Below are 10,841 nucleotides of genomic sequence, written 5' to 3' on the forward strand. Positions count from 1 at the left end.
TAAGATTAAATTATCATTAATACATGTGAGGGCTGCTCTGCATTATTTGTCCAACTTTATGGGATGGAAATAGCTTCACCCTTCACCTCTTAGGCAACAACCAAATTTTGCAGCCAATGCCGCACACGTTTGACTAGCTTGAGGTTACTTTTGCATGTCCACAGAGGTGTGGCTACAGAGGGAAGAACGCTTGATCACAAAGGTTCAGACCAGAGGAGAACTTGTCAATGGTTAGATGTTATTAGGAATGTCAGGAAGGCGTGAGTGAGCGCCGCTGCGTTTGCTTCTCAGAACGCGACGGCCCGAAAACCTTCTGTTGTGTCACGCTGAACAAAAGTGAAGGGAGGGGCGTGATGACAGACGGCGTGGTCAGGTCTGAACATCAGCGCAGAGCTCCAGAATCACCCTTCAGTCAGGTGGAGGAGCAACAATGGCTGATAATGCCACCGAGAACTGCGCCTCATCTACTCTGGACCTCATCCTTCTCTGATTTTCACTTTTATTCCCCACTATTAAGAAAATAGGTAAGTCTGACAGCTTGACTATAGGGTCTGTCTGCCTGTCTCTCTCTCTGTCTGCCTGCCTGTCTGCCTGTCTGTCTCTCTGTCTGTCTGTCTGTCTGTCTGACTGTCTATTCATGCCTGTTTGCTTATTACCTATTCAGTGTCACTATCACATCTAACGTGACTGCTGGATTTTGTAAAGAATAAATCATCATTTGACAGTGATTAATGTTATATTTAATTACATTTTCTAGGGGATGTGATTAGAAAGTCAAGCAGGAGATGGTCCTTACTGAACTTTTTAAACAGTTTGCCCAATTTCTCTCTGCCTTACATAAAAAAATGATCCACTGTGTTCTTTTCACAGGTTAAATTCCCTCTCGCCTGCATATCCTCCACAATCACCCAACATGGATAAGTTTCGGATGATGTTCCAGTTCCTCCAGTCCAACCAGGAATCTTTTATGAATGGGATTTGTGGTATTATGGCTCTGGCTAGCGCACAGATGTACTCGGCCTTTGAGTTTAGCTGTCCCTGTATGCCAGAATATAACTACTCCTATGGGATCGGACTGCTTATTATTCCACCTATATGGTTCTTTATGTTGGGGTTTGTACTAAACAACAACGTGTCAGTGCTGGCGGAAGAGTGGCACAGGCCCATGGGGAAACGGACAAAGGACACGTCTGTCCTCCGCTACATGTTTTGTTCTATCACGCAGAGGTCCTTAATAGCTCCGGCCGTTTGGGTCTCAGTCACTCTGATGGACGGGAAGAGCTTCGTCTGTGCTTTTAGCATCAACCTGGATATCGACAGGTTCGGGAACGCCACTCTCTGGAAGGAAATGTCAGAGACGGAGAGGATCAGGCTGCTGGCAAAGATACCTTGCAAAGATCTCATTGTGAACCAGGAAATAAGAGTGGCAGCATCACAGTACATCAAGTGTATTTCACAGGTAATTTGAATTTCCCGTAATGGTGAGAGGCTGATCGATGTGATTTACATGGTAGTTTCATACCAGGTCGTGGGTGGGAGGTTTTAGGTTGCCAACAAGGTTGCCAAACCCTCAGCAACACCATCACGTGGGACGTACAGCTATAGTCTGATCAAGATCCTGTCCACAAAGTTGCTTTTACGCTCTATGTTTTCAGTATTTTTGAAATCTCAGAACCGTGCAGGGATTGATCAGCGCGATCCAACGCTGGGATACTTTCAAAAGGCAGTTTTCATCTTAGAAAATATGATGACAAAGCAAATCTAAATGTTCTGTTGAGTTATATTTCCCCATCCGGCTCCAGCTTTGCATTTAAAGCTGATCCCCCCCACCCACCCTCCACCCCATCTTATTAGAGGAAAAGATAAGCTCACAAATGTATTATTCATGGTACTGGGACCTATTTCAACACATCCAGGAACACCCACACACTTATTTGGATCTTTGATCAGCCGAAGGGCAATTACACAGCCTTAAAACTAAGGTCTCTGAAAGGTCTGTTGGTGTTCTGGGGTTTTTTAATGAGCTGTGAAGCTGACAAGAAGCTCCGAGATCCTGTTTCAATCACAGTTGCAGAGGCAATTTCAGCGTTATTAAGATTTACAACTGCTTCTCATTTTTAAGGAACACAATATATCTGCTCTATATGTTTATATTTTACAGGCCTGTGGATGGACGTTTCTGCTCCTGATGACTTTCGCCGCCTTCCTGATCCGTGCCATTCGACCCTGCTTCACACAAGCCGCCTTCCTCAAGACCAAATACTGGTCTCACTACATCGACATCGAGCGCAAGATGTTTGATGAGACCTGCAAGGAGCACGCCAAGAGTTTTGCCAAGGTGTGCATCCACCAGTACTTCGAGAACATCAGCGGGGAGATGCGCAGCTTCCATCACAATCGCTCCGGTAAGGACGAGAGCGACGACGAAGACGACCACAAGAGGAGCGATGAGGAAAAGCTCCTCGGCATCAGGGCCCAGGATGATATGAATAAGGTTTTATGGAACTGGCACTCCTGTAAGCCGGCTCTGGCTCTGAGAAAGGACCAAATGGACGTTGGAAAGAATGGCAAGGTGAACGGAGAGATCAACGGTGCCGTGAATGGGCCCGTGAATGGACACACCCATGGTACGGAGAAAAGGGAATGGGCAGTGTATTATAGTAAAGTCTGAAGAGATCAAGACACAGCTCCCGTCATTCAAGAGTTTCAGGGGTGAAACACAAAGATAACTTGAGATTTTCTAACTTGTTGGCATGTCTGGACGTGCAACATCCAATCACCATCAGTCCATTGCAAGGACAGCGCAATGTTAAATAATTGTGACATTCACACAAAAGAAGCTTATTTGATCGTCCCAGTGTAATGGTACCATGTGTTGATTAGTTTTAATGTATTTATGACATGGAAGAGATGTTACGGGACCATGGAAACGAGCTCTTAATGATAATGTGAGGCACCCAGAAGAGGAAACCAAAAATACCTGCTGTGTTTTTTTAAGTGACTTATTATGACTTGTTTTTTTAACCAAAACAAAGTTATATTTGCATCCATTAAACACAGTTATGCTAGCTGTCGTAAACTGAATTTACAGTGCTCCAACACATGATACAGTTTACAATTATGCTCCAACTACCACTTACGCACAATGAGATAAAGTAACAGTCGCGGGGTCCGGGGCCCAGGCTGTTGGATACCGGTGCTATCGGTTTCCCAGGTCATCTGAAACTGATACATTTGGGTTGCTAGTGGATCTGAGCCACCAACCCACAGTCAGCGTGGCCAGACATCTTCAATTGCCGCCTTTAATGGGTTTGATATCTGCCTCCTGAGCTTCCTCTTAGCATTTGCACTTTACAGGCAGATTCGGGCTCACAATCTTAGAATATGATTTATGTAAAAACAAAAGGTTTTGGCAGCCAAAGAAATTTGCATGTCATTTGGAAAACAAGGTCGGCATTTGCATTCCTCTTTTTCTATCTCGGTGCTCAGTTTTGTCCATGGAAGTGAAAGGAATTGCGTGTCAACAAATCAGCACTGGAAAAATAAGATATCTATATCGAGGTATTTGCAAGTATCCACTGACGGATATTTCCCAGGAAAGGAGTATCAGGCACAGAGTTAGGCGACTGTGGAGACCTCGTTCGGAAAATGGCACCATTTGATTGTGAAGCAGAACAGATCGCAATAGATGGACACCAGCCCGAGCTGTTATCACAATTCCAATAAAACACAGAGATGCTATCTTGTTAGCATGTTAGCTGTTATGTTAGCATGTTAGCTCCTGAGACCCTCCACACACGGGGCATTAAAGGGAGTGTTTACTCGGGCGAACCAGCTTTTCCTCAGTATTCAGCAGCGGTGACATCACTACAACGTGGGAGGGGGGGTAAATGAGTATGGCACGGGTCCCACTGAAGCCTCTCCAACTCCCCCTCCCTCCCCCCCTGGTGGGGCAGCACTCCCCTTGACCGTGTCACCCCCTCACACTAGCCCAGCAGCTGTTCTCTCCCTCACTGAACGGGCTGCTGCTGCTGTGTGTGTGTGTGTGTGTGTGTGTGTGTGTGTGTGTGTGTGTGTGTGTGTGTGTGTGTGTGTGTGAGGGGGTGGTGGGGGGAGTCTGGGCCATTTTCTCTTTTGCTCTACCACATTTTCCATTAGTCAGATTTCCTTTCATGTCAGTTCTTTCTTCGGATCTCTTTGTCCCCCTCTCAGACACAAACACACGGACAGACACACACAAACACTCCTTTTCCCATCTACCTGCCTCACACTTCCTCGGAGCGAGGGACACGGCATTTATATTTAGATGAGTCAAATCAAACGTAAGGAGAAAACAGCCTCAGCTCTAAAAATACAGTGAATGGAGGACAGGGTGCAGGAGGCTCCTTTTCTGACCTCCACTTCACACAGACGGCTCTGTTTTGGTTGTCAGGACATCAGTGTTGCGCATGCTACCGACCAAGACCTCCCTTGACTTTGCTGCAAATGTTTCTCTTGTCTCCCTCTCTCCCTCCCTCCCTCACACACTCGCACAGACACACACTCAGACGAGCATGCTAGCAGGCGCCCCATTCGCCGGCGCCTGGCTCATTCTGCCGTCCTTCTGTCTGTGGATTGGAGGACTTGGGCAGCGAAGGAGGGCTGATGGAGAGGAGAGTTGCGAGGCAAAACGGCTGGTCACATGAGCAGAGATCTGTTTACAAACCCAAGGCAGAGCAGAGCAAGGGAGGAAGGGAAAAAGCAAAACTGCAGCTTCTCTCTGAGCACCAGGAAGGAATGGAAGAGGAAGCAGGGAAGCCCGTCATCACAAAGCCAGCTGAAGGTGGGACAGGTTACATGCAATATATGCGGACACTCCTGCGCACACACTGCCTTTGTCTCTGATTTTTTTTTTCTCAATTGAAGGAGCAGATGGTTAGAGGGAGAGTAGGATCCCCCCAACGCACACACACTCACACTAACACACACTCAGCAACAAACTACCAAACCCAGCGACAGGACTTGTTGTCAACTGCATGGAGCCATCTCCACTTTGTTTGGGCTTCGGAGGGAAATACATCCTTGCTGTTCACCCTGAGGAGGAATACCCACAGCGAGATCAGGGGTCTGGGAGAGGAGACAACAGAGGGGAGGCGAGCTGGATGAGACTTGTGACAATCCTCTGTTAGAAGAAGCTGCTTTGTGAGGAAAAAGGAAGCACTGATGCCAGACGATTACCTTTGGTGGTCCAGGACTGTCAGTTTTGACGGTGGCCATCAACGAATTTTGTGAGGTGTTGAGAAAGAGGCCCCATCCTGCTGTAAATGTGAGTATTTCCCGTTGCCAAGCAGCCTGTTATTTCTGACTTAGTAAAATTGAGTGGGTTTTTTTTCTGAATAACAGCTCTTGAATGACACATGTCACCTCTAATATACAACCACGTCTTCTCATCAAGATTTCTTTGTCTTTCTCTCTCTCAGTTGTGATGACATCATTCTCTTTGGGATTCACGAGCACATGAAGCCACCAGTCCTGGTCCAGACCCAGTTCCAAATCTCTCAATCCTTGCACAGGGTGGTTAATCCAGATTTGGGAATGCTGGGCAGCATGGACTGCTGACACAACAAAAGTACACCTCCCAAGGATTTGTGGAGAAAATCTGGAAAAAACCTTAATGGTTGCTCTCAGAGGGTGCAACACGACCAAACAAAAGGGTGATCCAGCTGCCGCGGAAGGCCTCGCTGTCTGAATCCAGCTCTAACCCTTACTCTTGGCTCCTCTCCAGCCTCTTCCTGACAGGGTTTGAATTCACTGCCGCTGACCCGGGAGTGAAATTTCATGCAACTATTCCAATGGTGTAACGGTAAGCTAATCATTTCTCTACGATAAACAGGAGCCTGCTTAACTTATTAACTTATTAACAAAGTGTTTAGCCCCGGACTGCTGGCGTGTACTTGTGATATAGGAAACCAGTAGGAGGGGCCTCTGCTAAGATGCCCCATTCAAGGTCACGTTTGTTTGACAGTTAAAACATTCTAACCCTAAAACCTCTTTCGATGTGTTCCTGCTTTGTGACGGCCTCGTGATGCTGCAGTCTAGGTTACCAGGTCTAGGTAAAGCCGCGCTTCCTATTATGCTTCCCTGGGTCTTCCCGACACTAAATCTCTGTAAATCCCCCAACCCCCCAGCCATTTTAACTTGTCCAACCCCAGGACCCCCTGCAGGGTGCAAGCTGCACTCATTCATTCCCTTGAAAGGGAGACACATGGACATTTGGGGGCTGGCAAAGAGCATCCCAGCTGCAAATTAATAGGGACGCGGGTGGTTCGTGGAAGTGGGGCTTCCTCTGCTTTTGTCTTACCAAATGGTCTTTCAGTCCCCAGAGTGCATCCAATTTAATATACACCCCCACTCCGTGCCACCGGACACACACACATGCAGGCACACACACTGAATACATGCAGACAGACCGACCAGCCCACTGTTCCATCCCCCGATGCATTCACACCCACACACACACACACGCGCGCTGGTGGAGTCTGGTGAACAGATGGCAGTTTGGCAGAAGTGCTGTCTGTCCACCATGTTTGTCTTATTTACAACCAATTAACGTTGAGTCCTATGAGCTCTTCAGTTGCCAACACAGCACCAGTCACATCCCCCTGGACACACATCCAAACAAAACAGCCAGTAGTTATGTGCGTCTATTTGTGTGCGCGCTCACATTTGGAACATATTAAGAACCAAAATTCTCATTTTACTGGCAAATTCGGGTCATTTTGCTGGGCCCCACAACTTCAAAGGACTGTTTCAATGGTTAAGACGTGAGTTTAAAGTTAGAATTGGGTTTTGGTTAAAGTTATGGTAAGGGGTTATGGAGTTAGGATGGTTAAAGTTTGAGTGGGGAGGTGTGTAGTGTAGTACGTCTATGAAAGTCTCTGCAAAGATAGAAATGTCTTTGTGTGTGTGTGTGTGTGTGTGTGTGTGTGTGTGTGTGTATGTGTGTTCAGTTCAGCAGTATATACACTGATCAAGAGAATCTGTCTCCTGAATTGTTACATATATTTTTCCACCAACTTAAGTTTCTAAGTTTACAATCTGGAGTTGCTCTAGAAGAATTTTGCAGATTTGGTCGTAGTACTGGAAACAATAAAACCACAACTTGGTTTCAGTGGGCCTCTAATTTGACAAGAATGCTGTTTAAAAGAACTGGAAATAAAACACAGGCTCATCCAAATAAAAAAAAAAGAATCCGAGGTTAACCCTTAAGAATGGATGCAAGATGTATGAAATTATACAGGGAGCGGTTTATCTGGCAAACAGCTCCGAGAAGTGATGGCTAACGCTGCATTCTGCCAATTCTTCCTGCTAGGATGCCTGTGTGCTTCACCTTCTTGGCGCTCGGAACACTACTGCAGCATGACGTCTGACATCTATCACCTTCCGCTCAATGTGTATGTCATTGTGCTGGGCATCGGCCTCTTTGTGTTCATGCTCAGCCTCATCTTCTGCTGTTACCTTTTCAGGTAGGTGAAGAGAAGCCGGAGCACGCTGCTCCAAACATCTTTGCGTTTACTATCCGATATCGTCACCGGTGCTTTTGCAACGTGTAAAACTTTTAACTGACAAGTTGTTGGGTTTGTTTTCTTGTTTGTCACATGCCAATAAGCAGTCGGACATTCTGAGAACCTGTGCAGACAGTATCAAGTCAGGCAGCGAAGCATAGCGCGTCATTTTTACCGCTCCTACCTCGGCAGTCATTCCAGCAGTACAGACGCTGTCCGTCTGCCTTTTGCAGGTTGAAGCAACAAGGAACGCGGGAGCAGTTCAGCTATAACGAGGTATGTCGGCGCAGATGTCGCTCTGGGTGAACATGTAACACCAGCTTCAGAGTCAGGTTATAAATACTACTATAGTATTTCGCACTGTTACAGTCAACTGTGAAACCTGACACCAGCCTTTACAGATGACCTTGCCTCCATGTGCCATCACCTGCGCTCTCATTCAAAACCATTAGCCCGGTGGCTACGGGCGTGATGCAAGGCCGCTGACATCGTTTTCAGGTTCTGTGAAGGTTGACCCAACACTGCAACCAGGGCCGCCTGTGGTCAGATTTACTCACGAGGCCCCACTAACACAATGAACCATAAGAGAGCCTCCAGCAAGGTTAAAATGGTCTAAATACAAATTCTGTGTGTTAAGGTTCTCTGGTTCTCTATTTAGAGCCCACATTGGGGTGTGTCTCCCATCACCCTCTCTATAAACACTACAAGACCAGCCAGTAATGCCGTCTTTCATATTAAACATGCACGACTGTAGCTGTCGTTTCATACGTGCTGCAGCTACTGACAGGCAGACGCATACGTGGAGCACCACAGCATCTCCTCAACAGATCTGTCAGGCGGTCTAATCAGCGCCGCATCTAAAATTGTCGCTTTTGTAGGAAAAACAGCCACATACGGAGAATGGGAACACAATCTTCTCGATCTTTGCTTCTGTCTGAAGTCAGTTGGTGGGATTTGCCCACGAGGCCGCTAAAACCCAAAGGTCAGGTCCCAAGATGCTCTCACACTGTTGAGCAACCCTCAGGCGGTGCAGTAATGCGACAGACCCGAGAGCCCCTTCCTCTCACCTCTTCTTTGTTCAGTAACATGATGTCAGTGTCACTGATGTGGGCGACCCCCCCCCCCCCCACGACTGTGACACAGTGAAACACAGCTCGGCTCCACCTTTATCTACTTGTACAAGATTAGAATTGTGTTTATGTCCAGCATGTCTGCCAAGATAGCTACTGACAAGCTTCATGTCTTCTTCTTGTCCAACTCCCAGGTGGTGCTGAAGGGAGCGAGCAAGAAACTCAGCCTCCTTGGAGTAAGTGTCTGCTTTTACACACCATTCCTGCTCAATCATGCACAGCACAAAGGCCAGCGGGCCGGCTCTGATTGTCCCGTAACCAACTGGGAGGGTTTGGTCGGTCAAATCATCCAATTTCTGCTGTCAGACACAATGGAAAGGTGGTTGTGTATCTGAAATGAAGTCATTTGACATGTCACTGTAACATGGCCACTAATGGAATTTGTGTCCCCAGTGATACAGGATTTTTTCTTTTATTGCTAAAACAGCTTTTTCAAAGCACCAATAATTTGAACCTAAAAGGAGACCTAGTAATAAAACATTTATTTCCATTATGTTATTCCAAAATGGTGGACTGCTGGGGAAGTGTGCTGAAACTACTTCACACCATGGACACACACTCATACACACACAACAGTCTTTGTGAGGACTTTCATTGCTGAAATACCTTCTCCAGCCCTTTTACCTTGCCATCACCACTAAACGTCAAATCCTAACCTTAATGCTGAGGCCACATCCAAACAGTCAAACAGTCTTTTGAAGTTGTGAGGACCAGCAAAACTGCCCTCACTTTGTTAGTGAAATGTAAAAGGACCCGCACGCATTAACTGCAAATGTGTCCTTGCAGCAAACCTGCGCCGTGTGTCTGGAGGAATTCCGAACCAGAGACGAGCTGGGAGTTTGTCCGTGCTCGCATGCATTTCACAAGAAGTAAGTTTAAAACAGTCTGTTTTCTTTGTAGCACCTATAATATGCAAGTGTCATACTGGCCTCAAGTCTATGTTGCCACTGAAAGATTTAAATTTACAATAATTACCTAATGAATTATTATTGTTGGGGTCCACAGTGAAGACGCACCCACACCAGACTTAGAACCATTCATGTTTCACGCTTAAAGAATTCCAGCCAATCAGAATTGCCAGCTATAATAACAGCAAAATCAAGGCCATAAACGTGCAAATATGGGTGATGCGGAATCTGGAAACCATTTGACACCATGTTAATTTTAGCGAGTCGTAGCTCTGCACAACTATTGTAACAAAAATGCTCTTTGTGAGGCAGCTGTACATGTTAATGTAATCTCAAAAGTTCACTGACTCCATGTCCACCACCACTCCCATCAGGTGCCTGCTTAAGTGGCTGGAAATCCGCAGCGTGTGTCCCATGTGCAACAAACCTATCCTTCGACTCCACACAGACGCTCCCCAGGGTGCCGAGGGTCTGATGGACCCAGAGGAGGTGTGAGGCTACTGGCTGTACATCTGTACATCTTCTACAGAAACCACAAACTAAACACACTAGGAATGATGGACAACGACCTATAAGAAGAACCTCTTCTCATAGGAAATGTTAATAAAGATCCCATGTGGCGGCCCACATTAGCAAGCGTCGGGCGGCACGTCTCTGTGGGATTTGGACGACAGCACCAAAATGATTTGGTCACATCAACCAGGGTGGATGGAGAGTATGTTTTCATTAAAAATGCTCTTAGTTCTGCTTCCTCATGGCACGGATCACCAAACACGAAGGCGGTACATCGCCGCCACCATCGCTGAGTGAGTCGCGCAGCAGTGCCAGAGGCCAACAGCTTTGAGCAGGATGTCCGTGTATCGTGTGGATACCTCTAATCTCTCAGGGGTGTTGCCATTACAGCCAGCACAAACCGCCTCAGTCGGACTAAAACCCTCCATCGCACATGCGTCTCCAGTGCTGCCGATTCTGTAGGCGAAATGCTCCAGGGGTCAGTAGAGGGTCACGATCACTGGCTGAATCCAAGACCAGCAAGATTAGATCCTAATGATTTAAGTAGGAAACATTATAACTGATTGTGTCCCAGGCCCTTTCCTTCAACAGAAAAAGACAAAAGTGGCTGGTTTGGAAAAATCATCTTGCCTGTATGTATTTAATGTAAACATGTCCCTCTATATTGTTATTTTGTATTTGTTGCTTTTAAATAAAATGTCACGTAATGTATTGTAATGGGGTTGCGTTTATTGGAAGGCCAACTA

At 46.6% G+C, this 10,841-nt stretch overlaps 2 protein-coding genes across 3 annotated transcripts; both read left to right on the forward strand.

Annotated features, from left to right (window-relative positions):
- The first annotated feature begins 230 nt into the window (after positions 1-230).
- LOC130526655 (calcium homeostasis modulator protein 1) lies at positions 231-3,072 on the forward strand. The gene is made up of 3 exons (XM_057034404.1): positions 231-524; positions 871-1,459; positions 2,162-3,072. Exons 2-3 carry the CDS (start codon positions 914-916, stop codon positions 2,669-2,671), a joined length of 1,056 nt encoding a protein of 351 aa, XP_056890384.1. The 5' UTR covers positions 231-524; positions 871-913; the 3' UTR covers positions 2,672-3,072.
- A 1,503-nt stretch (positions 3,073-4,575) lies between these two features.
- Positions 4,576-10,812, forward strand: zgc:175214 (uncharacterized protein LOC557610 homolog). Of its 2 annotated transcripts, none has more exons than XM_057034407.1 (8): positions 4,576-4,822; positions 4,906-5,305; positions 5,460-5,842; positions 7,352-7,505; positions 7,778-7,820; positions 8,809-8,850; positions 9,461-9,543; positions 9,957-10,812. In XM_057034407.1, exons 3-8 carry the CDS (start codon positions 5,818-5,820, stop codon positions 10,075-10,077), a joined length of 468 nt encoding a protein of 155 aa, XP_056890387.1. In that variant the 5' UTR covers positions 4,576-4,822; positions 4,906-5,305; positions 5,460-5,817; the 3' UTR covers positions 10,078-10,812. The 2 variants fall into 2 exon arrangements, with proteins under 2 accessions (XP_056890387.1, XP_056890388.1); XM_057034408.1 differs by having other exon boundaries at positions 4,912-5,305.
- The last annotated feature ends 29 nt before the right edge of the window (positions 10,813-10,841 follow it).

The sequence above is a fragment of the Takifugu flavidus genome, chromosome 6, assembly GCF_003711565.1.
Source record: "Takifugu flavidus isolate HTHZ2018 chromosome 6, ASM371156v2, whole genome shotgun sequence".
NCBI classification, from domain to species: Eukaryota; Metazoa; Chordata; class Actinopteri; order Tetraodontiformes; family Tetraodontidae; genus Takifugu; species Takifugu flavidus.

Excerpts from the sequence above, each read along its gene's own strand:
- zgc:175214 (XM_057034407.1), top strand. The coding sequence starts at position 5,818 with ATGCAACTATTCCAATGGTGTAACG. Across the intron at positions 5,843-7,351 it reads ACTATTCCAATGGTGTAACG|GATGCCTGTGTGCTTCACCT; the intron begins GTAAGCTAATCA and ends TCTTCCTGCTAG. Across the intron at positions 8,851-9,460 it reads AGAAACTCAGCCTCCTTGGA|CAAACCTGCGCCGTGTGTCT; the intron begins GTAAGTGTCTGC and ends GTGTCCTTGCAG.
- LOC130526655 (XM_057034404.1), top strand. The coding sequence starts at position 914 with ATGGATAAGTTTCGGATGATGTTCCAGTTCCTCCAGTCCAACCAGGAA. Across the intron at positions 1,460-2,161 it reads ACATCAAGTGTATTTCACAG|GCCTGTGGATGGACGTTTCT; the intron begins GTAATTTGAATT and ends TATATTTTACAG.